The sequence below is a fragment of the Chrysochloris asiatica genome, unplaced genomic scaffold (assembly GCF_000296735.1).
Source record: "Chrysochloris asiatica unplaced genomic scaffold, ChrAsi1.0 scaffold00158, whole genome shotgun sequence".
In the NCBI taxonomy this organism is placed as follows: domain Eukaryota; kingdom Metazoa; phylum Chordata; class Mammalia; order Afrosoricida; family Chrysochloridae; genus Chrysochloris; species Chrysochloris asiatica.
Genome location: NW_006408676.1, coordinates 6,278,154 through 6,305,280, shown reverse-complemented (window position 1 = coordinate 6,305,280; position 27,127 = coordinate 6,278,154). Strand labels below are relative to the sequence as shown.

At 40.6% G+C, this 27,127-nt stretch overlaps 1 protein-coding gene across 1 annotated transcript; it reads right to left on the bottom strand.

Moving 5' to 3' along the window:
- Positions 1 to 5,817: 5,817 nt before the first annotated feature.
- Positions 5,818 to 26,794, bottom strand: ACAD8 (acyl-CoA dehydrogenase family, member 8). The gene is made up of 11 exons (XM_006871008.1): positions 26,761 to 26,794; positions 25,354 to 25,454; positions 24,379 to 24,548; positions 23,718 to 23,831; positions 23,265 to 23,337; positions 22,738 to 22,875; positions 11,182 to 11,317; positions 10,988 to 11,085; positions 10,478 to 10,630; positions 9,630 to 9,732; positions 5,818 to 5,870 (listed from the first exon to the last, which is right to left on the bottom strand). Exons 2-11 carry the CDS (start codon positions 25,447 to 25,449, stop codon positions 5,818 to 5,820), a joined length of 1,134 nt encoding a protein of 377 aa, XP_006871070.1. The 5' UTR covers positions 25,450 to 25,454; positions 26,761 to 26,794.
- Between the last annotated feature and the right edge of the window lie 333 nt (positions 26,795 to 27,127).

The window sequence follows — 27,127 nt, the reverse complement described above, 5'->3', positions numbered from 1 at the left end:
CCTCTTCTTTTTACTTCTGGTTGAGCTCTGATCATCCAGTCGCTGAAGCCAGGATAAGTATTATCTGCAGGTGTGGCCAGCCACTCCAGGCTGGTCTGCTCGTCCTTTCAAGTGGAGATTTCTCATCTCTGGAGATCTGTATGTGGTTCCGGTTTTTACCTATAGTTTTATGTATTGCAAAGGCTCTGCAAGAAGCCTCGTTCACTGGGTACGCTAGCCCCATTTTAGGTATTCCAATCAGTCATGCAGAAGACGGACTTACAAGCCTTCTAGTGTGGTGTTTCTGACTATTCCTTTCTCTCCCTCTCCAGTGTCTACTCTGAACTGCCTGGTCAGGGAAGTGCCAGAAGTCCTTCCTCCTCTGCATGCCTTCTTGTGCTGAGTTTGTGTTTTTTTGTGATATTTCTTCTTAGTTTTCATGTTTGCTTATTCTGCTTGGAAGTTCATTTTCATAGTAAGTTTTGAAGTATTAACTTTCTCTGGGGTTATCTTTTAGTCTATTAACATTTCCCTCCATTTAAGATAATCTATTATATCCTGTGGAGTTCTGGTGTGGTGCTGTGGATTAATCTGCCAGACTGCAAAGCCATTTGAACTACAAGGTTGGCGGCTCAAACTCAGCAGCTGCTCCTCGGAATCCCTATACAGTGTTGCTATGGGTCAGAACCGACTCGATGGCACTTAACAACAAAAACAATTTTATCCTTTAATCTACATGACCTCCTCACCACCTGGATCTCTGTTCCTACATATTTCCCCTTCTTTGACATTGTTATTATTTTGATCTTTGGTTGACCTCCCAGCTCCATTGAATTTGTTGCTGTAATTTTGTTTTGTTCTGGACTCTGCTATCTGTCGTCTGAGTTTCAGGTGGTGTTGCCACACCTGTCAATCTATGGTTTTTGTCTGTTCTTGTTGGTTTTCAGTCCAAAGAACTCCCTTTAGGATGTTTGGAACTGCTGGATTGGCTTTGACAAAATCTCTTATCTTCTGTTTATCCTGGTTTTGATTGTACCATCATATTTGATTGACAGTTTTGCTGGATACACGATTCTTGGTTGGCAGTTTTTTTCTATTAGGCTTTTGTATCTATCTCCCCATTGCCTTCTTGCCTGCATGGTTTCTGCTGAATAGTCAGAGCTTAATCTGATTTGCTTGCCTTTGTAAGTAACATTTCTCCTTTCTTTGGCTGCTTTTAGGATTCTCTCCTTGTCTTTGATTTTGGAGAGCTTGATTATTATATGTCTGGTGATTTTCTTTTGGGGTCTATCTTTCCTGGGGTACGTTTGGCTTCTTAAATGTTTATCTTCTCATCTTTCAAGATGTTAGGGAAAATTTCTTCCAGAAGCTCTTCAACTATCTCCTCTGTGGACTTCTCTGATGCTTCCTGTTGCAGAATGCCAGTAATTCCTAAGTCGTTCATCTTCATGTTATGCAGCATGAATCTTAAACTCTCTTCAGACTTTTTTTAATCCTTTTTTCTGCTTGATCTTCTATCTTAGTAGTATTGAGAGATTTGTCTTTCAGCTTGCTTGTTCTGGCTTCCATCTCTTCAGTTCTGCTCCTTTCCATTTTCAGTGTATTGTCCATTTCTGATATTTTATTATTAATCATCTGGACCTTTTTTTGCAGGTTTTGAATTGTTTCCAATGCTATATCCATCTTGTTTGATTGCTCCTGTAGTACTTTCCTGATTTCTTCCTTGTCTTCCTCCACCCCTTTATGGAGCATTTGAATTTGTTTCCATACCATTCTTCTGAATTCCTTCTCAGGCAAATCCAAAGCCTGCTCTTCCTCTTCTGGAAAGTCTTTGTCTGTCTCCAGCTCATTTGTCTCCATTACTGTTTTCTGGTTTTGGACATGTTTTGAGATCTTTTGTGTTTTGTTAGTCATTTCTAGTAGTTATGTGGGTTTTTAATGCTTAAATGGATGTTTGTTGCTGTGTTATTAAGCTTACTGTGTGTCTCCTGGTGGCTATGATCAGGAGATAGGCTTTCCTTTTTGCATGTAATGCTTAGCAGCTGTTATCGGCTCTTGTCTCAATGGTGGAATATTATGAGGTATGCTTGGCTATATGGCCATGATTGCTGACTCTTCTTGGGTAATGCAGGGAGAAAAAGCTCCCCCCTCCAGGAAAAATGTGCAATCAAAAGGCCCAAAAGCAGAAGAAATATAAAAGCAGAGACAAAAACCACCACTTTGAAACAAAAATAAAACTGTGGCTGACTGGCCAGTCGCCTTGCTATACAGGCAGTGTGTGTGCACCGTAGAAGCATCCTGTAGTGGGTGGTGTTGTCTACTTGCTCATGCCCCTCCTCTAGTCACCACTGTAGAGGTGCACAGAGAGATATTGAGAAGTTAATGGGAGAAAGATTGTCTACTATTTTTCTCTCTGAAGGTCATTTAGGTATCTACGTGTGCACAGCGTAATTCTTGAAATAGTTGCATCTTTTTATGTTAGGGCTTTACAGATTGTTCATATGGCTTGTCTGTCAGGCCAAACCTGCTTTTTTCTTGCTGGATAATCAGGAGTAAAGGGTCTCACACAAGTTAACTTTAGGGATGGGACCCACAGGCAGAAGTCAAAAGCAGCAGCCAAAGAATATGCCTTTGGACTGATAGGGTTTTTTGTTTCTGTGCCATCGGAAAGCTGTGGTCTCAACGCTGGACTTTTTTGGGGGGTACGCACCCACCCACCTGAAGGCATCTGGGCTGGGCAAAGAAGGCACAATAGGGAAGAGGAAGAAAAATGTGTAGAATCCCCCCACACTTTTTTTTTTTTTTAATGTTTTATTGAAAATTATATGATAGTTTACATGGGAGAACTTTAGTTTTACATTCATTCCATGGTATATCATCTCACGGCCATGGTTCCAATCCCCTCCATGCATCATCAACAACCCAAAGGGTATATCCCAGAAACCCGCCTCCTACACTTTCCCCCTCCTCCCCCACACCTCCTTTTGCAAACATCACTGCACTGCTTTTAGAGCTGGTTCCCTGTGCTGCCCGCTCCCTGTGCTGGTCTGGCTGTAGCTTGGCTCTCTGACCTCCACCCGGGTTGGATGACCGCAAAGGAGTCCCGTGTCTTGACCAATTCCTAATTTTTTACACAATATTTTCCTTTACACCATGATTTTTCCACTAGCGGTTGCAGGAAACTGATGCCCTGAACATTATGCTAGATCCAGAGCTCTGGTGCTGTTCCGTGAGAGCAGCTTCTCTGGGTTTTCAGCCCCTCCCCCACAGAGCCTGTCCTACCTGACTCTGCTCTGCAGCTGCCAAAACCAGAAGTTCATGATTTATTTTTAACTTTTTTTTAAAATTATAAATTCACAAGAAAGTGTTTAAAAATATACACAAGGAAATTTATGAATTCCTCACTCTTTCTCTGACATTGGCAGCATCCATCAACAGACAGTAACTTACCAACCCCATGAAACTGCCACTGAGCAATACACAAGCACTTCTATGGAGGTTTGTGTAATTTTGGGAAATTTTATCCCATCTGTTGCTTCAAGATGTATTGTAATCAAGATGCAGAACTGTCCACCACCACAAGGCTCCCTCAGGCTGCTCTTTCAGGCACTCCTACCCATCCCACCCCCACTCCCAGTTTCTGGCAACCACTAATCTGTTTTCATCTCTATCATACCTTATTTTAAGAATGCCATGTAAATGGCACCACAGCTGTGACTTTTTAAGTTTGCCTTTTCATTCAGCATAATTCCATGAGATTTCATCTAAGCTGTTGCATGTCCATGCAGTAGATGTCTGGTGACATTTCTCGCCTGTTTCTGCATGTGGTTTGCCAATAGCTACAATTAGTATCTCACTGGTGATGACAGCTTTCTTCAGTCTTTCTGTTTGCTCAATAAACACTGAGTTTCTCCTATGTGCCAGGAAGGCACCAAGGATAAGGAGATGAATCAGTCTCTGAAGACTTTAAAGTTCAGTGGGAAAATCTTACACTTCTTTAAGCCTATAGACTGGGTTACCTTGCACTACACCTATCTTGGAGTCCTGGTGTGGTGCTGTAGGATAAGCACTGGACCACAAGATCAATTTGAACCTCAAGGTGGTGGTTCAACCCCACCAGCTGCTCCTTGGAAACCCTATACAGGGTTGTTTTGAGTTAGAACCGACTGAATGGCACTTAACAACAATATACCTGTCTTAATTCCCCTATGAAAAAAAAGATCTTTAAACTTTATAGATATGAGAGGGTGGGGGGATGTAATGGTCATTTATAACAGGGCTCTCCAAAAAGTCTATCTTTGAATATTACTTTAAATCTATTTTTATAAATCATAAATAATGCTGAGTTTGCAAAGCTATTACAAACAAAGGTGTATACATTTTAGAAGTCAGATTGGGTAAGATGTTTTTGATTATTATTCCAAAATTTAGCAAAATATTTAATCAAACATAATAATAAGATACATACTTGTAAAGGCTTAATTAAAAACATGAAATTAAAAATATGAACTTTTAGTAGAAATGAAGACAATATATAGAGGAGTAGATTTTGTCAGCATAGTGGTTATTGTTGTCATTAAATACCGTTGAGTCGGTTATGATTCATAGTGACTCTGTATAAGGTTTCTGAGGAGCAGATGGTGAGTTTGAACTATCAAACCAACCTTGTGGTCTAGCGCTAATCCTACAGCACCACACCAGGACAAGTACAGGTATATAGAGACCCTCACTTAATAATGTATTTGAGTTATGAAAAACTGTACTTTCGACCCACCTGCTTTACTTTTTAAAAAAAAAATCTTCATAATATGTGCTACATAACAATGTTGCAGTGAATAAATTGCTGATGTTATCATTCTCAGGCACTCACTGTTATAATCTACTGTTCAAAACACTGCTGTACAGTAGGCACTCAAAACAAAACAAAAGAAAGTAATACAGTAGGCACTAAAAACAAAACAAAAAGGAAGTATTTGACTTGGAACCGATTTAGGGCAGAGTTGTCAGAATGAAACGCTGTCATAGGAGGGGGAGTACCTGCATGTAAGAAGAGAAGCAAGCTCAAAAAAAAAAAAAAAATCCAGATAGGAAAAACTTTACTCTAAGTACTTACTTATCAGGAAGAGTTACAGAAACCCTGACTGTCAATCCTCTACCACATTTCTTAAAAGAAAAAGAACAAATATTCCTATCATTACTCAAATCGATTTTATTGTTCCTGTAACATTATAATATAAATGGAAAGCTCCAAATAACCCCAGCCCCTAGATTTTGAGTAGTCCAATGGAGACACAACCTACATCATAGCTAAGGAGAACAGTTCACCAAATACTGATTATATCTTGATTTATATTCAAAAGAGCACTATAAAAGAAGTGTTACCCAAAGAAACATCTTAAGTCACAGTACAGAAAACAAGATTAGGAGTGCATTTTTCTGTATTTCCCTATTTTCACACTGTTGCTTAATAGTTACAAAAAGCTCTCAACAAAAGTACCTATAGGAAGATAGATGTCACGAACCAGCAAAATGCAGACGAATCTAGACAATGTGGCTCCCAGAAAAGACTTTGGGTTTAACGGTGATTTTTCATAGGTTGTGTTTCTGGCATTAAAAAAACAATGTCTTCTGTGCTGTTTCTCATCAGGACTCCTCCTTGAATTCTGCTGGTTTTCACTCCTAAAGCAGAAGTTATTGCCCACCTATACGGTGACGGTCCCACCCTACAAAAGCCTAGCTTTCAACCAAGGAGCCATCTGTAACATTATGTCCACTTGGACCCATTCAACACTGAGTCCTACTGCACATGAAGCCAAGTCAGAATATCAACTTTGTGCACTATTCTTGAAGTAGGCTTCGAGAGATCAGCATCCTCATCACTTCATTGCTACCTGTAAGTGGGAAAAAGAGTGAAAGACTTAGTAGCAGTAAATGGGGGCTCTCTAAACTCTACCAGGTGAGCCAAGCCCAATTCAGGATAGCTGTGATTTAAATCAGGATTGCTGTCTTTATTACCAGAGGGATGAGATGATCAAAAACCTGTCTAAAATACACAAAAATGTTAAGAAAATAAGGTATTGTTTTACTTAAAACAACAATAAAAAACAAAACAAAACAACTCACCTGACATGGTAAAATGCTTATATTAAAGTGTAAAAGTCAGAATATAGAACTGTATCTTTAGTATGATTCTAATTTTCTTAAATGTACCATTGAAAAACACAGAAAATATACAAAAAACCCACTAATTCCAGATGTGGAAACATGATTCCCCCCCCCCCCCTATACTTTAAGTTATCAATAATAACACATCATTTCTTTGATTACCAAAAAGGGAATTTTTAAAGAACAAAAGGATTTTCCCTGAAAGGAGGAGAATGGTTTATTTTTAGTTGTTGTTGTTAAGTGCATTCGAGTCAATCCCAACCCATAGTGATCCTCTATAGGGTTTCCAAGGAGCAGCTGGTGAGCTTGAACCACAGACCTTGCAGTTCAAACAGATTTGCAGTCTGACTCATTAGCCCACAGTGCCACACCAGGACTCCTTATTTTTAGTTGTTGTTGTTGTTAAGTACCGTGTCATCAGTTCCGACTCATAGTGACCCTGAACAGGGTTTCCGAGGCTATAAATCTTTACGGGAGCAGAATGCCTCATCTTTCTCCTGCGGAACTGCTGGTAGTTTTGAATTGCTGACCTTGAGGTTGGCAGCTTGACTCGTAACCACTATGCTACCAGAGTGCCTTCCTTATTTTTAGTAGTGGCCATTAATACAAAGGGAAGTACAATGACTCTATAATAATAAGCACTGGGCTGTGAACCACAGGGCAGCAGTTCAAGTCCACCACTTGCTCTGTGGGAAAAAAGATGAGGCCTTCTGTGCCTGCAAAGATGTACAACTTCAGAAATTCTATATAGGGTTGCTATGAGTTGGAATCAACTCGATGATACTGAATAACAATTAATGTAAAGAAAAATCTGAATCTCCCTGAGAAATGAGTAATCACATAATCTGAAATAAAACCAAATCTAAAATTTCAGATTTATCCAGTACAAAGTCCAAGATGAAACAAACTGATAAAATTGTTGTAGTTGTTAAGTACCATCAAGTCAGTACCAACTCACAGTATAGAGTTTCTGAGTCATATCAATCTTGTGGTTAGCAGTCCAGGGCTTATCCTACAGCAAATATGGGCTTATCACACTAGGACTCCATCAAACTGCTGTTGTTGTTAAGTACCGTAGAGTCGATTCCAACTCACAGTCTGAAACTAAACCTTTTCAGATGTAGAAAGCCTCATTTTTTTCCCGTGGAGCAGCTGGTGGGCTCAAACTGCCAACACTGTGGTTTGCAATCCACTGCTTATCATACAAAGCCACCACACTCCTCATAAAGTTGTTAGTGTCCTCAATTTTTCTGTAAGTGTAGGATGCACGTGTGGTCTGAAGGTAAAAGAAAGTTTGCTGCTTTGTAAGTTCTAAATCCACTTCACTTGCCCTATACTTTTTTTTTTTTTTTTTATGTTTTATTGTGAGTTATATGATAGTTTACATGAGAGAACCTGAGTTCCATATTCATTCATTCCATCATATATCATTACATTGCCATGGTTCCAATCCCCTCCATGCATCATCTTCCGACCAAAGGGCATATCCTAGAAGCCCGTTCTCTACACTCCCCACTCTCCCCTCAGTCTTCGGTTCACAGTTCCTCTCACTCTCTGGATCCAAAGTCCCCAGCCACTTCATCCCTCCATGTCATCATCTCTGTCTCCATCTCAGGCATCCCCGGTTCTCTGGGTGGGGTCCCTTTCTCGGCTCTTATCCGTTGGTGGTCCCAGAGACCTCTGCTCATAGACTGGAGAAATAATCGCTTTCTTCCTTGCTACAAAACATCTACCTTGCATTTCCAACACTCACAAGCCGTCTTGATAACCATTATTCACTACAGTATCGCACGTTACCCATCTGTATTTCATTTCATCAGCTCCACCTAGACAGATTGGATAGTACTCACTGGTGATTCTGCCTTCCTCCATGCCCCCTAGCTCTAGGTTCCCTCTTGAAAGCTTGTAAGCCAGTTACTTCTTGCCTTTGTAGTCCTTCCCTCCCCATTTGGGTATCCAATGTCCAAGTTGCTCCTCTCTGTCTACTCTGTGTGTGCAGGGGGTGCCCTATACTTTTTAATATTGCCATCTTAAAAAGAGTTATTAATAGAAAAGAATGGCTTTTCCCATTATGTTTTTGTTAAGTGTCATTGAGCTGGTTCCAACTCATAGTGCCCCTACATAGGGTTTATTATGGTTAGCAGTCCAGTGCTTACCCTACAGTGCCATGCCAGGACTCCTTTCCAATTATATTGTTGTTGGTGTTAAATGCCAATGAGTCAGTTCCAACTCATAGTGACCCTGTATAGGGTTTCCAAGAAGTGACTGGTAAGCTTGAACCACCGACCCTGCAGTTCAAACTAGCTTGCAGTCTGAAGCATGTGGCACTGTGGGCTAATACGATGGTGCTTAACAACAATATTTCATATTTGACAGCTTTCAGTTTTTCCAGATTCATACTTCATACAGTCCATGTTCTGATTATTAATGGATGTTTGCAGCTGTTTCTCTTCATTCTGAGTTGTGTCCCATCAGCTAATGATGGTCCCAAAAGTTGTACTCCATTCCCATCATCATGGTAGCTCTACTTTGAGGAAGCAGCTCTTCCCCAATTATATCTTGAGTGTGAGTAACTTCCAACTCAAGGGGCTCATCTTCTGGCACTATATCTGACAACATTCTGGTGCTATTCATAATGTTTTCATTTTCCGGCACTATATCTGAAAATGTTCCATTGCTATTCATAAGGCTGTCAGTGGTTAACCAAAAGACTGAGTTAGAATGAAAGTGAAATTGCCCATACTCATAAAGTCTGGGTGAGAAGTACTTCCAGGAGTAATAGGAGAAAAGAGACTATGGGAAATTTAATGTGAGAACCAGCAATCGAGCTCATAAACATACGTTAGCAATGAGATTTCAGTAGACTAAACTTACCTGGTGTGGCACTGTAAGATAAGCACTGGACTGCTAACCACAAGGCTGGTGGTTCAAACCCACTAGTCAATCCTCAGAATCCCTATACAGGGTCACTATAAGTCGGAACCAACTCAACAGCACTTAACAACAACAGCAATTAAGACACAACACTAGAGCAGTATGTCTCAAAATATAATTCCCAGCACCAGATTCATTTGGAAACATGGAACAGATGCAAATGCCCAGGCTCTACCTAAGACCTACAGAATCAGAAACTCTGCAGGTGGGCTCTAGCAACCAGTGTTGAAGAAGCCCTCCCGGAGATTCTGATGCAAGCTGAAGTTTGAGAATTGCTTTGAGAGGCAAGGAAAGGCTAGCAGGCTTCTCTTTGTAGGCCCCCTATTAATAAAGGCTTCCTGACTCCCAGGCTGGTGGTCTTTCTGTTGTACCAATATGCTACTTCTCGAGCAGGGTCAGGGAATGGAAGGAAAGAAGAAACCAGGAAACCCAGAGACAGGTAGGTCTAGAGAAACCCTGAACACCAAGCAGCATGGAGACAGACAGGGAGGGAAAGGTACTGATCCCATAACCATTCTGAAAGGGCAAGAATGACTTCTGGAGACTTTCACCTTCTAGGATTTGGTGGACCCTGGAATCTCGCACATACTGCTGAACAGCATAGTCTTTCAAGTAGCCATATCCTCCATGCATCTGTAGAGCCTGGTTGCAGATCTGTAGGAAGACAGGGATTATATGTTGTTGATTCCTCTAAAACTGTGTTAAGAAGTGACAATCTTTCCCCACTCTCACCCGCTAATCCAGTGGCTTGTTGTAAACTAATAAGAGGAAGAACAAGCCACAGACAAACAACCAAGCCAACAGATTCTCTATGGTCGACATGCTTAGAGCCAGTAAGTAAAGCTCGCCCACACACACAACTCAAACTCTTTCCGTGTTGATCTTTTGCTGAGGAAGAGTGGCCACAATCTTGGGTTCAATAGACAGGTTCTAAGGTGCCATCTAGTGGCACAGTAGCCTTAGCTTGGGAATGACTCCTGACATTTTAATTTGCACAATTGGCAATGGACTGCTCCAAATCTTCCAGAGGTAGTGTTTTATCTAGTGCCAAACAGCAGTAACAGAATGAACTGTATAATGGCATTGTTGTTGTTCAGTGCTGTCTAGTTGGTTCCAACCCATAGTGGACCTGTATAGGGTTTCCAAGGAGTGGTTGGTGAGCTTGAACCGCCGACCTTGCAGTTCAAACCAACTTTGCAGTCCAGCGCTTAGCCCATAGCGCCACAACAAGACTCTGTATAATGGCATGAAGCAGGTCAAAAAGCCAGTTAGGAGAGCTCTCATGCAGGCCTCTAATGGGTTACTTTGCTGAATTCCAAAGTTAATTTATGCCTTTCAACATCCTTCGCTCTAGGGCTGCTCACACCCATCCCAGGAGAGTAGGGGCATTGTCACTCACAGCAAAGCATTCATCTGTAGCAAAGAGTTTGGCCATGGAGCACAGGGCCACAGCATCCTCCCGATTCTCCTCTAGGGCCACAGCTGCGTTGCGGATCATGAGCCGTGAGGCCACCAGCCTTGTTGCCATATCTGCCAATTTGAACTGCAGATACTGCAGCAACAGAAAGAAGAGAACCGACAAGGAAAAGGAGCTTAGACCACCACTAATCTGGGACCCTCTATGAAAAAATCTCCAATTAGGTATCTTTTTTAAGTGACTCAAAGCCTTAATCACCTGCTTCCTCTACAGAAAGTTTGCTGCTTTGTAAGTTCTAAATCCACTTCACTTGCCCTCTCCTTTTTAATGTTTCCATCTTAAAAGAGGGTCTTAACAGAAAAGTGCAAATCCTGGCTAAGATGTGTAGTGGTCTCCACCAAAGAGTTCAGTCTCCCTCACCCAGAGAATGTGGGCCACAGATCTCATGGACCACAGAGTGGAAAACAAATGCACACACACTTGGGAAGTTACCTGGTTACTGGACAAAGGTTCTCCAAATTGCTTTCGAACATTCAGGTGGTCTCGAGTGAGAATAACTGAAGCATGAGCAGCCCCCAGAGAGCAGGAGGCTAGAAAGGAAGAGAGCCGACATTTCATTGGAGCAGGAGATAATGCAACAAGTCCTCTCCCATTACTTCCAGCTCACCCTCGCTCCATGTTCTCACCAACATTGATTCTTCCTCCGTTCAGTCCTTTCATGGCTATCAGGAAGCCTTGTCCCTCATTCCCAATTCTGTTTGTCACGGGGACAGCACAGTCTTCAAAGATCACAGCTCGAGTTGGCTGGGAGTTCCACCCGACCTGGCAAAAATCAGGGACTGTCTGGCTGCCCAATTATTCACCCCTCAGGGCAGCGTTCTCTGGTGCAGAGCCTGTGAAGTACAGGTTCCATTACCCTGGGACTTAGACCCTTGAAAACTCAAATATGAGGAAAAGTAAGTTTAGATTTAAAGTCTTGTCAATTCTCATAAGGAGCTCTGCTGGTGCAGTGGTTAAGCACCTTGCTGAAAACTAAAAGGTCAGTAGTTCAAAACCCATCAGTGGCTCTGCAAGATGCAGAACCTGATGGAACTCAACTTTCAAGCAAAAAAATTTTAAACACATTAAAAGAATCACTTTCTAATACGAGGTATGCCCTGGTAATGTAATGGATTACAAACTGGGCTACTAACACAAGGTCAGAAGTTTATATCTACCAGTCACTCTGCGGGAGAAAGATGAACCTTTCTGCTTCCATAAAGATTTACAGCCTTGGAAACCCTGTACAGGGTTGCTGTGAGTCGGAACTGGCTCAGTAGCATACAACGACCAACCACCACCACCAATCCTTTACAAACCTATCCCCAATACTGTTCACAGTCTCTTTTAGGATTAGAATAAGGTATGTCCTCATTTTTAAAGCCTATGAGTACATGCTTTTTTAATACCATGTACAAAATAAGGATTATTTAGAGAAGCTTATTTCTAAAAGTCTTAATAACAATAGTCACATTACCCTTTCTAAACACTACTCACCTCCACTGTGCTGAGTAGATTCTGAATCACAGCAGTCCTGTAGAGCACAACAGAACTCTCCATAGGTCTCTAAGGCTGCAAATATTTATGGATATAGATTGCAACATCATTCTCTCAGTGCAGATGGTAGATTTGAACCACTGACCTTTCAGGTATCAGTTGAGTGCTTTTAACCACTGTGTCACCAAGGCTACTTTAAAAATACTTTGTGGTTGTGGTGGTTGTTGTTAAGTATTCTCCAGTCAATTCTGACTCATAGCAACGCCGTACAGGGTTTCCAAGAAGCAGCTGGTGTGTTTGAACCACCAACCTTATGGTTCAAACCGACCTTGCAGTCCAGTGCTTTACTCAACAGCACCACACAAGATTTTATACTTATATGGGAGGAATAATACACTGGCAACACCAGATCTTGCATTTAGCTGCGGGGATTCAGTGATGTACAGGCACCAGTTCACAAGAGTAGATTATACATATTTCTTCTGAACTTGGTACAAAATCAGCCATGATAGGAATATTTATCTCACAGAAATAGGTAAACACCAAAGTGAGGAATTTAGTTTTTCACAGAGCTGGCTTACCAGGACATCACTGATTTCCCAGTCATGAACTCAGAGAAAACTTTGAACATCTAAGATGTAGCCATGTTATAAAACTAACTAGCTGTTACTTTTCATCTTTGAAAAAACCATTAGACTTCTTCGTGGTCTAATACCTCCCTTACGAGAAATAAGGGAGTTGGGCTAGAAAGGCAGTAGAGCCTCTTCTTTCTTACTCAGATGTCCCCTTACTAAATAAAAGTCCCCCGTTACTTGACCCCCTTCATCTTCTATTCTAGGGACTCCAAGACTTCCTAAGAAATTTAAGGTTCGGTGAGGCAGATATTGAAAATCACTAGACTTTGTAAAATCTCCCACTTCCCTTGTTGTTGTTTATTGTTAAATGCCACTGAGTCCGTTCCAACTCATAGGGACCCTGTATAGAGTTTCTAAGGAGTGGCTGGTGAGTAAATCAAACACATGGAAATTGAGTAATACCTGCTGAAAAGCTACTGGGTAATAGAGCAAATTAAAAAAATCCTTGACTCAAATGAGAAAGAAAATACAACATACCAAAACCTTCAGAAGACAGTAAAAGCAGTGCTTGGAGGACGATTTATAATTGCACACATCCAAAAAGAAAAAAGAACCAAAATCAACACATTAACACATCATCTCCAGCAATTAGAAAAAGACTAGCAGAGTAAGTCTACAGTCACCAGAAAAAAATGAAATAATAAAGACTAGAACAGAAATAAATGAATTAGAAAGCAGAAAAGCAATTGAAAGAATCAACAAGACAAGAATCTGACAAACCATTGACAAATCTAACACTGTGGTTCCAAGGCTATGTATATATCACTGGATTGTTCTGTATGTAGATATGTGGACAGAGGCATAGGCTGAAGGAAAAGTAGGAAATATATATATATATATTTCCTATATATATCCTAAAAGTATATGAGTTTCAAAAATGATATTTGTATATAGGAAACCACAGGGAGGAAGAAAGACAACTGTTGTTGCATGGAAGGGATTGCAGTCTTTGAGAAGAAACAAAGTATATATGTTGAATGTAAAACTGATGATCTTGTCTGCAAAACTTTCACTAAATTCACGCACAAAAACTTACACAGGGTTGCTATGACTCAAAACCAACTCGACGGCACTTAACAACAACAACAGCAACATGCCTTTTACTTAAGATTTTCCAAAAGTTGGCCTAATCTTTCATTATCCGCCTTCTTTGATATTAAGTCACCTGTAATCTCTAAGCACTGTACCTTTAGATTTTTTTTAAAAACTCACACTTTCACTTGGTCAGCTCTCTCCACTGAGAAACCCTAGTCTCCATTAAAGTTCAGCTTAAATGAAACTTCTAAAAGTCTTACCAGTCACTTGAACTATCACTGACCTTGTTTACTTTTTGCTCCCATAGCCTAAGTCTGGAAACTTTCAGTTACTTTACAGCGGCTGTCTGTGTACTTAAATCTCTGTAACTAGAATATAAATACCTGAAAGCAAGAATGAAATTGAATTTAAAATATCTACTTTTAAAATTCATAATACTATCTAATGAAAATTCATAGTATAAAAGACACAAATAAAGCTACTTTGTACTGTCTGCCCTCTAATACCTTACTGTGAAAACATTCCTTCCTCTCCCAGGTAGCGAATTCCTCCCCTAAGCTTATCAGAGTCCCTGGAGAACTGATGGTCCCCTCTACCTCTTGTCAGCTTTGACTCACTGTGACCTTATACACACAAGAATGAAACACCTTCTGGTCTTGCATCATCCTCACAATTGTCGCTATGTTTGAACTCACTATTTTAGCCACTGCTTCAATCCATTTCCTTTGGGGGTCCTTTCCCTTTTTCCTTAACTCTACTTCTTCCAAGACAGATGTTTTATTGTTTCAGTAGCCCATGCTGTTGTTGTTAAAGTGCTGTTGAATTGGTTCTGACTTCTAGTGACTTCCACCCACGTACACCCCCAGAGAAGCTCCAGCTCTTCGAGCAGCAGTCAGAGCCACACGTAGGGAGAGTGCCACAGTCATGAGCTCCACAAAAGGAGGAGGAAATTATATGTATTAAACCCACTTGGTGGGCTCTGCTCCAAATCTGCAGAGTAGGCCCTGGCTAGCCCTGGACTAAACCTCACTAGAAGAAGCAGCTGAACAGCTGTGTGTGTGTGGGCGGAGAGACTACTGATTTGTGCCAGCTAGGCAGACTCAGCACTTTCATGAGTGACTTTGAAAGTTAAGAGGGTACTAGGTGATGCAGAGGCATATTGCTTACTGATGGAAAGATACAACATTTTTTCTTGTACCCCACATTACTCTGGTGGCTTAGTATGGCTGGCCCCCACCTGTATACACTCTGAGTGAAGTTTCTGCTCTTTTGGCAGTTGGAGCCACATCGAAAGGAGTGAGGAACTTGCAGCGAAGCTGGTTCTGTCAAGCCCTGAACTAGAAGTGGGGAAACAGCAGAAGAGCTGGTTCTGACAAGCCCTGGACTTGCAGGACCTCTCACCCTCAGCTGCCCTCTGGGACAGAAATACCCTAATCCACCAACTGCTTTGGAAGCTGCAAGAACTACTTCTGGATTGGGTACTCAGAACAGAGAACACCTTGCCCTACAGGAACTCCACCTAGGGTTCAGGGTATTACAGTCTCATGGGTCTTGTCCTCCCATGACATGAGGTCCTTGGCTGGCAGGCGACCCCCAAATTATATCCTCCCTGCATGTGGCACTTGTCCTAGTTTTTTCCTTTCATTCTTTTTGTTTATTCTTTCTTCCTCTTCTTTCTCACTCTTGCTTTCTATCCTTTCAACCTCTGCTTTCACTTTTTCTGCATCGTTCCCCAACTGCTGCTGTTTCCATTTTTTTTCTCTTTATTTTCCTTACTACTCTCCAGTCTTTTTCTCGTTTACTCATTCCTCTCCCTAATTATGTTTAGTTTTTTTCTTTTTTTTTTATTTACTTGCTTTTCTTTTTCTATTTTCCTCTTCTGCTTTTCTATTTGTTTTTCTAATTCTTTTCCTAGCTGTTGCTTTTTTTTTTTTTCCTTGAAATTTTCTGTTTTTGCTGCTCTTTGCTTGTCTGTTTTTCTCTTGGGGGTGTTTTCTCTTCTTGCCTCATCCAACAGAAGACAGCAACCATATCCATAGTGCCCAGCCATAACCATGCTCTCTACAGCCTCACACACCAGACAAGAGCCAACACCAGCTGATATACACTGGATCAAAAACAACAACCAATATCAGCCAAATTCATCCTACACTGAGCTACATGAACAGCAAGAAGGGAAAAGTGCACTAGCTTATACCCTAATCATACCCACCAAGCTAATTCTGTTCACACGAAGAAAGAACACAGAGTAGTTCAAACAAGTGACTAAGAGGCAGAACTAGAAAATGTTTCTGATGAGTGATTTGGAACTACCTGAAAACCGTTCAAGAGAATGATATTTAGGTAACTCCACATTATTGACAGAAATGTCAACGAAAACAAGGAAGAATTAAGGAAAGCACTACAGGAGCAAACAAAATAGATAAAGAATTGGAGACAATACAAAACCGGAAAATAGAGAGCCAGAAGATTAATACTAAGATCTCGGAAATGCACAATACATCAAAAGGACAAAAGAGTAGATTTGAATCAATGGAGTTTTAATTAGTGAGCTTGATAATCTGCCAATACTAGTAAGTCTGTCAGTAATAGTAAGCTAGAAGAACAATCAGAAAAAAGAATGAAAAAATCTGAAGAAAGCCTAGACGCATGTGGGACAATATGAAGAGGAATAACAACTTATGGGTGATAGGAATTCCAGAACAGGAAGAAACAAAGAAAAGCATAGAAAAGGTAGTCTACTAGCTGTTGGAAGAAAATTTCCCTAACATCATGAATGACGAGAAGATAAACATTCAAGAAGCTGAATGAATAACTTGGATGATTGGGGTGGGCAGTATATAAGAAGAGGGAGGTTGAAAGAAGAATGATGAAGATAGATGAAGACATATGGAGGTATTCAAGGCAAAGGCTAGATGGAATAGCTGAAAACAGTGATATATACACAAAATTGGAACAACGTTCTATGGGTAGATACATGGACAGAGATACAGGCTGAACGGGTATGGGAGGAAGAATGGGATATATTATATACAGGCATCCTGGTGTGGTACTATAGGATAATGTGCTGGATAATGCACGAGGTCAGTGGTTCAAACCCACCAGCTGCTTCTTGGAAACCCTATACAGGGTCACTATGGGTCAGAACCGATTCAACAGCACTTAACAACAACAACATATATATTCCACAAATATAAGAGTTTAAAAGAGGATATTTGTACATGGGTAACCACAGGAAATAAGCAGGGCAACTATTGTTGCATGGAAGGAATCGCAGTCATTGAGATGAAACAAAGTGTATGATTCATTGAACGTAAAACTGATAATCTTGTCTATAAACCTTCACTCAACTCACAATAAAAGCCTAGAAAGAAATAAAAAAAGAAGCTGAATGAACCCCAAAAAGGATAGACCTGCAAAAGAAAATCACCAAGATATATGATTAAACTCATCAAAATCAAAGACAAGGAAAGAATCCTTAGAGCAGTTCAGAACAAATAAAAGCTACCTACAAAGGAGAATCAATAAGATTAAGATCTGATTTCTCAACAGAGGCCATGAAATCAAGAATGCAATGGGGAGACATATACAAAACTCTGAAAGAAAACAAAATTGCCGACCAAGAATCATACACCCAGAAAACTACCCCTTAAATATGACAGTGAAATTAGAACATTTCCGGATAAACAGAAATTAAAGGAATCTGTAATACTCAGACCAATTTTACAAGAAATACTAAAGGGAATCATTTGGACTGAGAACCAAAACCCGTAGATAGACAGCAACCAGAGAATGACATATACAGCAATACCCAGAATTCAATTCAGACACAGAAATATCCAAATGGAGTCCTTGTGGCACTGTGGGATAAAGCACTGAACTGCAAGGTCAGTTAGAACCACAAGGTCGGCGGTTCAAACTCACCAACTGCTCCTTGGAAACCCTATAAAGGATCGCTACAAGTCAGAACCGACTTGGCAGCCTTAACAACAACAACAAAGTAAGACAAACCTACAAAACTGAAAATGGGGAGTCAGAGGTATCAATTTATAATGAGGCCAACTATAAAACAAAAAGAGTTTTATAGTACAAAAAGTACAGTTACAGAACTTCCAAATGATAAAGAAGTCAAGTAGATTTCAAGATAAAACAGACTGTTTTAAACTAGGGAAGAAATGATTGATGTCAAATTAAGAAAAGGGAAAATCATGAAGAGATGGTTTTTATGCTAAAGAAAACATTCTTTGATGGCTACTAGGGGTAAGAGGGAAGAGACAGTAATTCACTGGCTAGAGTGTAAATACATGTTAACTCAGATGACAGGGAGGAAAATATACATGAGGGAGACTGGCAGAAGAATGATGAAGACAGGTGAGAACACAGGTAGTTAGGCAAGGGCTAAAGGGAATTGAAGTAAATAGTGCTATATATACAACCTTACCAGGAGCTCTGGTAGCGTTGTGGTTATGAAACAAGCTGCTAACCTCAGGGTCAAAAGTTTGAAACTGCCAGCTGTTCCATGGGCGAAAGATGAGGCTTTCTGCTCCGGTAAAGATTTATAGCCTTGGAAACCCTGTACAGGGTTGCTATGAGTCAGAAACTACCCCATGGCACATAACCACCATCACCATACAACCTTGGGACAACAGTGTTCTGTGGTTAGATACATGGACAGATACACAGGCTGAACTGGTATGGGAGGAAGACTGGAGGAATACTTACAAAATATGTACCAGGTTGAAAGAGGATATCTGTACATGGGTATTTACCTTTGCTGCAAACACAACTATGAATGTGGTAGAACATTCTTGTTGTTCAGTGCCGTCGAGTCGATTCTGACCCATAGCGACCCTGTATAGAGTTTCTAAGGAGCAGCTGGTGAGCTTGAACCACTGACATTGCAGTTCAAACAACTTTGCAGTCTGACACACCAGGACTCCTGTGGTGGAAGATACAGCTGGCAAAATGACGAAAACTTCTTAGATATTATCAAACATCTTAAGGCAATGAGTTGCTGGGCCTGGGGGCTCAGGACCATATTCTCAGGAGATACCATGGTCAATTGGCGTAACATAGTCCTCAAGGACAATGTTCTACATTATACTTTGGTGAGTAGCATCTGAGATCTTAAAAGCAGCTATTGGTTTTTCCATGTGCAGAAGAGCAATGAGAATTGAAGATGCTTGGAATCAGTTAGCCTAGCAGACTAATGAAACATGTGAACATCAGTCTCCATGACTCTGAGACAAGAACTAGATGGTGCCCAGCTACCACTGCCAACTTCTCTGAAAGGGATCACATTAGAAGGTCCTGGATAGGGAGAACATGTGGAACAAAACTCAAAAATTTAATGAAAAATAAAAAAAGATTGGCTTACTGGTCAGAAAGAGATTGGAGGAACCTGAGACTATGACTCTCAACCACGATTCATGTCTTGAAAGGAACTCACCCTTGGAGCCCAATTTTCAATTAAGCAATAGGTATATAAGTATCTAGGGGGACAAAAACACTAGTAAGATATGCTCATCATGGAATAATGGTCAATAGTCAAAATCAGAAGGGCAACATTAACTTAAGGACAAAATTGAGAAGGGATGGGAAGGTAGACTGGAAATAGGAACCGCAGGAAGGAAATGGGGATAACTGTTGTTCCAGGGAGAAGACTATAATCACTGAGATGAAACAAAATGATTTGTTGAATGTAAAACTGATGAGCTTGTCTGTAACCCTTCACTCAATTCATAATAAACAGTTAAAAAAGAGAGAGAGAGAGAGAATTCAGAGGATATTTTTTATTTAACTTTTGATTTATCTCAGAGCAATAATTTCAGGAGTTCATCACCTTCCGTAAGTGTAGTCATAGAATTTGAAACTCTGTTTTGCATTTTCCTCTTTTGATTAGTGTTTGCAGTTAGCAGTTCAGTGTTTATTCTATGGGCAATACTAGGGCTCTAAAGTGAGGAATAAAAGGAAGAAATGAAATACGTGTAAAATCGCCTCCATGAACAACTATCTCCTTTGCCATGACACCATAACTAGATGGTGCCTATATACCAATAATGACCATTTTGATCAAAGATTCTATAGAATACTTATGAAAAGAGGAAAATGTAAAATAGAATTTCAAATTCTCATAGACTGCAGACTTTCAGGAGCCATGAAGGATGAATGAATCCCTGAAATTACTGCCCTGAGACAGTCCACACCTTAAACCAAAACCATCCTCTAAGTCTTCTTGAAACCAAATACTAGTGTAGCTTAACTAGTAAACCCACCAATCGCTCCTTGAAAATCTTATGCAGGGTCACTGTGAGTTGGTGCCAACATCCCTCACTTTCCTACTTCTTCTGTTGGCCCAGGCAAATAAAGAGCAATTGGTGTGCCTTGGATGACTACTTGTAAGCTGTAACCCAGGAACTACGCAATGAATTGGAGGTAGAACAGACACACAAAACTTGATGTTAGTCCAATAAGCTGGGATACCCCATGAAACCATAATCTTAAACCTCCAAACCAAGTAACCAAATCCCTTAAGGTGTTCGTTTATATATAAGCAGCCTCAACAGCTACTCTTTGTTTATGTCATTACAAATATTATCACACAACTTATGACAATTCAACTTTTTAAAAGTGCAAAACTTTGTGACATCAATGACAGTAACTGTCTGTGTAACCTTACCCTTACTGCAATTTTTTTCATCCCTGTTAAACTCCTTTTCCCTCTCCCTTCCACCCATTGTTGTTAGGTGCCATCAAGTTGGAACCGACTCATAGTGATCTTATTCACAACAGAACGAAACACTGCCCAGTCCTGGGCCCACCTCACAATCACTGCTATGCTTAAGCCCACTGATGCTGTCACTGTGTCAATCCATCTCACTGGGAGTCTTACTCTTTTTTGCTGACCCTCCACATGATATCCTTCTCCAGGGACTGGTCTCTCCTGATGATATGTCTGAAGTATGAGAGGTAAAGTTTGACCATCCTGGCTTCTACCCCTAGTAACCATGAATAAACTTAGTCTCTATACATTTGCCTTTTCTTCTCTTTTTATATAAAAGAAGTCATACAATATTTGTCCTTTTATGATTGCCTTATTTCACTCAGCATAATGTCTTTAAACTCCATCCATCTTATAGCATGTATCGACTCCATTTCTTTCAGTGGCTGAGCAGCATTCCATTGCATCTAAGTACCATAGTTTGCTTATACATTCATCTGTTAATGGGCATTTGTTTCCACCTTTTACTATTGTGAATAGTGCTGTAGTAAGCAGTGGTATACAAGTCTGTGTTTGAGGCTAGGCTTTTCAGTCTTTAGGGTATTCTGGTATAGTGAATTATTTAATATATCTTCTAGCCCATAGGCTTTGTAAACTCCCACAAACACCTTATTCCTGATAGGTTTGGGTCAGAAGTTGATGGATATATGATTCATTTGTGAATGACTGCTAACAGGATTGTTATTGTAAACATTTGGAAATGCAATGAAGGGACTGCTCAATGTTACCTTCCTGCTGTGTTAAAAGTGAGTTCTCTCAGAAGCAGGAATGGGGAATTTCACTACCACCAAAGAAGAAGATTCAGGAGGGAAGTGTGTTTGCTGGACCCAGAGATCCCTGCTTATTGAACTTCCTCAACCTAGGGACAGAAAGCTGTGACACCAGAGGGGTGGCAGAGGATCAGCAGCAGAACCAGAACCAATACCAATCTATAGATCTTTCTTGTTCTTGTAGCTTACGCAACTTATTTACAATATTGCTACAGACACTAAATGTGTTCACTTTGGCATCCTGCCAACATATACCAAACATATTGAGGTAGATACTATCTATGTAAGCTCAAACAATCAACACTACCTTTACAAATACAACTACAAATACCTGAGCCAGTATAACCTGATTCTGTAAAACTATGAGTCAGTCTCTATAAATCCATATGTATCTGATAACCCCAAATAGATTACATAAAACAATATATCTTAGGATCTCAAACACATCTAAGAGTGACATAATTTTGTAAACCTTCAGGATTAAGCATATTGCCTTGAACATAGTGGTATTTAGTAAATACCTAATATGATTAAAGATAAAAAAGTGTAAGGCGCACTAACACGATTCCTTGGCAGTTACCAAAGGGTCAGGAAGGTTCATGCCTCTGCATGAAACTGTTAAAACCCTAGGAGCTGTGTGAGAAGTATATTTAGGGGACATTTCATTATTGACATCTCTTCAAAAGTCTTAACTATAACAGTACAAACTGGAGGTAATTCACTGTTACATCATCAGACCTAAAAAATCTGAACAGGTCTCACCCATTTAACCAACTATAGTTCATGGTTCTACTGTTCTACGGTTCATGGGCTGGTTACAGAATTTCTTAAACTCAGGCTATTTTACTTCTCAAAGTATCTATGAAAACACTGCCACTCTTTTATTAATGAAATAGCCACCAATTTTAAGAATGGTTCACATGCTTTTCATTCGTGAGACTTCTAGTCAACACTAGATCTTCTGTTCCTATTCCTAAAATAACAAAGAGCACCAAAATAAGCTGGTAAGAGACATAGGCCAAAAGCAGAAGAAATGGAGATGGCAAAGAAATACCTCAAAATGAAGCAACAGTTTGCTTATGGAAATGATTGGCAAACTCGGCCACTTTCCCATGGCCTTGTGTTTAATAGTGCTCTATCTCATTTTATTGGAATGTGGCGGCTCCACATGGTAAGCACTGGACTGTGAATCACAAGGTCAGTGGTTCGAGTCCACCAACAACTCTGCAGGAGAAAGAACGAGGCTTTCTGTTCTCACAAAAAGATTTAAAGCCTTTAAAGTTTGCTATGAGTTGAAACTGACTCACAGTACGAAACAACAATAATTCTATTTGAAATTCTCCTGTTGAAAATCCTACTAGAAGGAATGACCTCAAAGACATGTTAGCAAATGTGAGAGCCTATTTCCTAGAACAGGGCCGGGGCTGGTCTGGCAGATGGCAGAGTCTCATAACTCAAAATGTTTCCTATCTAATAGCCACTCACCTTTTTCTCCTTCTTTCCAAAGCTGAGGCCAGGGGTCCCCTTCTCAACAACTATGCAGGAGATGCCTTTGGGACCTGGCCCTCCAGTTCGGCACATGACCACATAGATGTCCGACTCACCACCACCACTAATGAAGGCCTATTGGGTTGGAAACAGAGTACACAAAATTCAAGAGACACTTGAGTTTTTGGAGCCATTGTGGTCCCCCAACAACAGGATACTAAGAGATATAAAACACAGACAAAGTGAGAAGGGAGAAAAGTAGCTACAGTGACTCTAGGGAATTAAGGATCTACTTGATGAGTGTATAAAAAGGACAGACACAATTTGAAAGCAATTATCTGGAATCAGATCAAAAGAGAGAAACAGAGCAGGAAAATAAAGAGAAATGGGTCAGGTATTCCATTCCATCATGTAAAATTCCTATGAGAATGTTAAGTCACAGAAGTCAAGGAGTCCAGGAACTTCTGGGGAGAGACAGGAGCAACTCAGAAGTTCTGGGAGGAGAATACAGTATACTGTGGTACCTTAGAGCCATTAAGGATGTAATGATCTCCTTGTCGTTTAGCTGAGGTCAAAAGGGATGCAGCATCACTTCCACTTTCTGAGGCAGAGAAACAAAGGGGCAGAAAAGTCAATGAAGTCAAGGGAGCCCTCATTCCATCCTTTTTCCAGGGAAATATCCCCATATAAATGGTTTAGCTTGGTAGTTTAAGGTCCAGAGTGACAATGGAATGCCTTGTATGCAGTGGAAACTGCTTGTATCAATCAGACCACTTCCCATCTCTGAGCATGATAGCTTGCAGGGAGCTGGCAGAGACCCTGGCCAGAAGCCTAAGTATTGCTATCCAGGCCATATAGTCTGTTACCCCAAGACCAACTTTTCCATAAGCGATGGTCAGATGTTGTCAGTAGGCTAACAAAGAACTCCTATTGTCACACTTCTCTCCCCACTAGCCCTGGCCTAGGAAATGGTACACCCACCTGGTTCAGTGAGGCAGTAGGAAGCAAATTTCTCCATGGTGCAGAGTGGTGGGCAGAATGTGTGCCTCTGCTCCTCATTTCCAAATGTGTCAATCATCCAGACGCACATGCTAACAGGTACACCAATACGGAGCAAGGAGGATTGCCAGTAATGAAGATGGGACAGGAATGAAATTTTGAGAAAAAGAAAACAACAGGCAGCAGAGTGAAGCAGACAAAAGTGAGACGGGAAACGAATCATAATTAAGAAGATTTAAATTCAAAGGGAAATACACAATTAAAACATATTTCAGGAACCAATGCCACCCAGATATAACTAGGGGCAAGGAATTTCTCACCTCAATATAGATGCTATTTCAACTAGTTTGCATGAGTTCCTCAACTGTGAGTTTATATATACTTTGTTACTGGAGGTTTCATCTCTGGGTGAAGGAAAAACCTAACAGTGCCCTGATCATTCTATGGGAAGTCTGGTATCGGCTCAATCTAGGATCTGGAAAAAAACCTAGCAAACCAATTTTCTAAGCAGTGAATAAGAAGATAACTTCGTCTGACAGGGAGCAGCAGCCTAAAAAGATACATCTTTTCCTTATGAATCTCAAAGTTCACAATCAACATATGAGCACTTCATCATGCTCTCTAGGCTTGGGCACTCACTTGTGGATGCTTATGTAGGCTGTGGTGCTGGTACAGCCTGTAGCCAAGGCTTCAAAGATGACAGAGGTATCAAGTCGTGACAGTCCAGACCCACCTACATCTGTTTGTACGTAGACCCCCCCAAAGCCTAGCTGGGCTGCTTTACGCATCGCATCCACTGGGAACAGCTCCTATAAACAAAAGACAACAGGTTCATCAGCAACTAATGGAGTTAATTACTGATCCATTAATGAAGTTACTGCGATGAAATCCACAGATGGAGTTTTTTTAGGAAGGTGCATGAAGGGGATTTAGGATGTTTGCATTTGAGAGCATGTGACTCAGAATCAAATCCTTAGCACCTAACAATAATAACAGTAATCCTTTTAATGTACTTATTTGTCATTATAATGGTGTCAGTTAAAATGTGTTCTATAGGTACAGTACTGATTTTCTAGTATTGAAAAGCTTTTTTAAAATTATCTGTAGAGCTACTTGTGTGGCACTGGAGGATAAGCACTGGATTGGTAACCACGAGGTCAGCAGTTCAAACTCACTAGCTGCTCTTGGAAATCCTATGCAGAATCGTTATGAGTTGAAACCAAATCAAAGGCACACAACAACAACAATAGAGCTCCTAAAGGGACTCTGGTGGCTCCGTGGATTAAGCATTGGGCTGCTAATTATGAGGCTGGCAGTTTAAACCTACCAGCTGTTCCTGTAAAATTTAGTTTCAGAAACCCTAAGGAGCAGTTCTACTCTGTGAGGAGATGGCAGTGGGTTGGGTTTTGTTTCGGATATAGTGCCACCTTGACTTTAAGTAAATCTAAACCCTGTTCAAATGGCGGGGAAACAAGGGATACAAGACGATGAGGATGGCTTCTATGAAAGGAATCACCTCTTAACCAGGACTGTCACAATCAGAGTCAGAAAGTGAAGAACCATAAAGAGATAAGGATCATTGCATAAGACATTTGCCACAAGTAAAATTCCTACCTTCTGGTCCCACTCTGCCATGTTGGGAGCCATCTCCCGGGTAGCAAAATCAAAGGCCACTTTCTGAAATTCCTTCTGCTCTTCATTTAGTCCCATGGAAGCTGTGGGCAAGATTGCATATACTCAACTGTAGGCCAGGGAAGAATACCACAAATATGAAGCACTGTGACATGGTGTTATGTCAATGGTGATAATCCCATTTGGGAAGGGGTTGTCTTTGTTATGGTACTGAGACAGTATTAGTGTAGGCTGTATCTTGAGTGGCTCTCTAGATAAAAAGGAGACTAAACAAGTATGGGAGAGATGGGGTAAGATATATGCCAAGACACATGGAGATGTCCAAGAAACCAGGAAGTAGTAACTGAAGAGACAAGGACCTTCCCTCCAAAGCCAACACAGAAAGAAAGCCTTCCTCTCTAGTCAACGCTCTGAATTTGGACTTCTAGCCTCCTAAACTACAAGAAATCAATTTGTTTGTTAAAGCCATTCACTTCTGGTATTTCTGTTATAGTTGCACTAGGTAACGAAGACATCTGGAGACAGCATTTGACAATCACAATAAAGCTTTTAACAGAAGAGCACTGTCTAGCACTAGTCAGTTTCTCTCATGGAGAAGGGACTATTATGACATATATTGAAACCAACCCAGGACAATATACAGCTAGTTCCCAGACAGCTCTTCCCTAGTCATTTAGTAAAATACAGCTGAGGCCCAGGGAGACAATGAGAAGCCAGCAATGAGATGAATGAGGCAGAGAAGGGATGCAAACAGGCCAGAAAGAGCACAGTGGGTCACACAGGGTGTAAAGATACTAGTAAAATGTGGTCATCATTTTCCTCCAGCCTCTGTTCCTAAGCGCATCAACTGACCTCATTTACGTTCACTTACCTTTAATACTCTTTATCTCTTCCTTCTCACAAATTTAAATTTAAAAAAATTTAAACACACACATTGAGCCTCAAATTCTGGAGAACACTTTTTTTCCCTTTTAGGTTGTATTGTTTTTCCTGTGTTCTCCTATCCTACTTAAGCATCTAGTATTTTTTATCCAAATGTGTCTGTGTGAATCCATTCACTTCAGAAAAACAACTGAGACATTAAGAGCTTTAGGAGAAAGACATATTGTACGTATACCACATATGTTGTTGTTGTTGTTGTTGTTATGTGCCATGGAGTCGATTCGACTCATAGCGACCCTACACAGGGTTTCTGAGGCTGTAAATCTTTACAGGAGCAGACCGCCTCATCTTTCTCCCGCGGAATGCTGGTAGTTTCGAACTGCTGACCTTGCAGCTCACAGCCCGATTCGTAACCGCTACGCTACCAGAGCTCCTTATATATATGAATATTCAATTCACAGCATCATTACTTTTCAGATTTTCATTACAGTAGTCAGTTCCTCTAATGATCTAAACAAAAAGTTTAACTTCTACCTACTTTTAAAAGACTGCATAGAGTGACATACAACTGAATTGGAAAGAAGAGTTGCATGCCAACTAGCTAGTTAAGTGAGGACTAAAATATTTTTCAGGTTTTGCAAGAGGATAAAGACTTCCAGCTAGATATCAGGTAATAACTAAATGGCAAAATCTGGATAAAGTTCCCATGAAAGGCAGCCATCTTTTGGCAAGAGTTACTGTAGAGAATTTGGACAAAATACCTGGTGTGGTGCTGCAGGATAATGCACTGGACCACAAGGTCAGTTTGAGCTGAAACGTGAGAGATTCAAACCTACCAGCTGCTCTTCATAAACCCTATACAGGGTCACTACTC

Excerpts from the sequence above, each read along its gene's own strand:
- ACAD8 (XM_006871008.1), bottom strand. The coding sequence starts at position 25,449 with ATGGGACTAAATGAAGAGCAGAAGGAATTTCAGAAAGTGGCCTTTGAT. Across the intron at positions 22,876-23,264 it reads ACATCCTTAATGGCTCTAAG|GCCTTCATTAGTGGTGGTGG; the intron begins GTACCACAGTAT and ends CCAACCCAATAG. Across the intron at positions 11,318-22,737 it reads TTGGAAAGAAGGAGAAAAAG|GTCGGGTGGAACTCCCAGCC; the intron begins GTGAGTGGCTAT and ends GATTTTTGCCAG.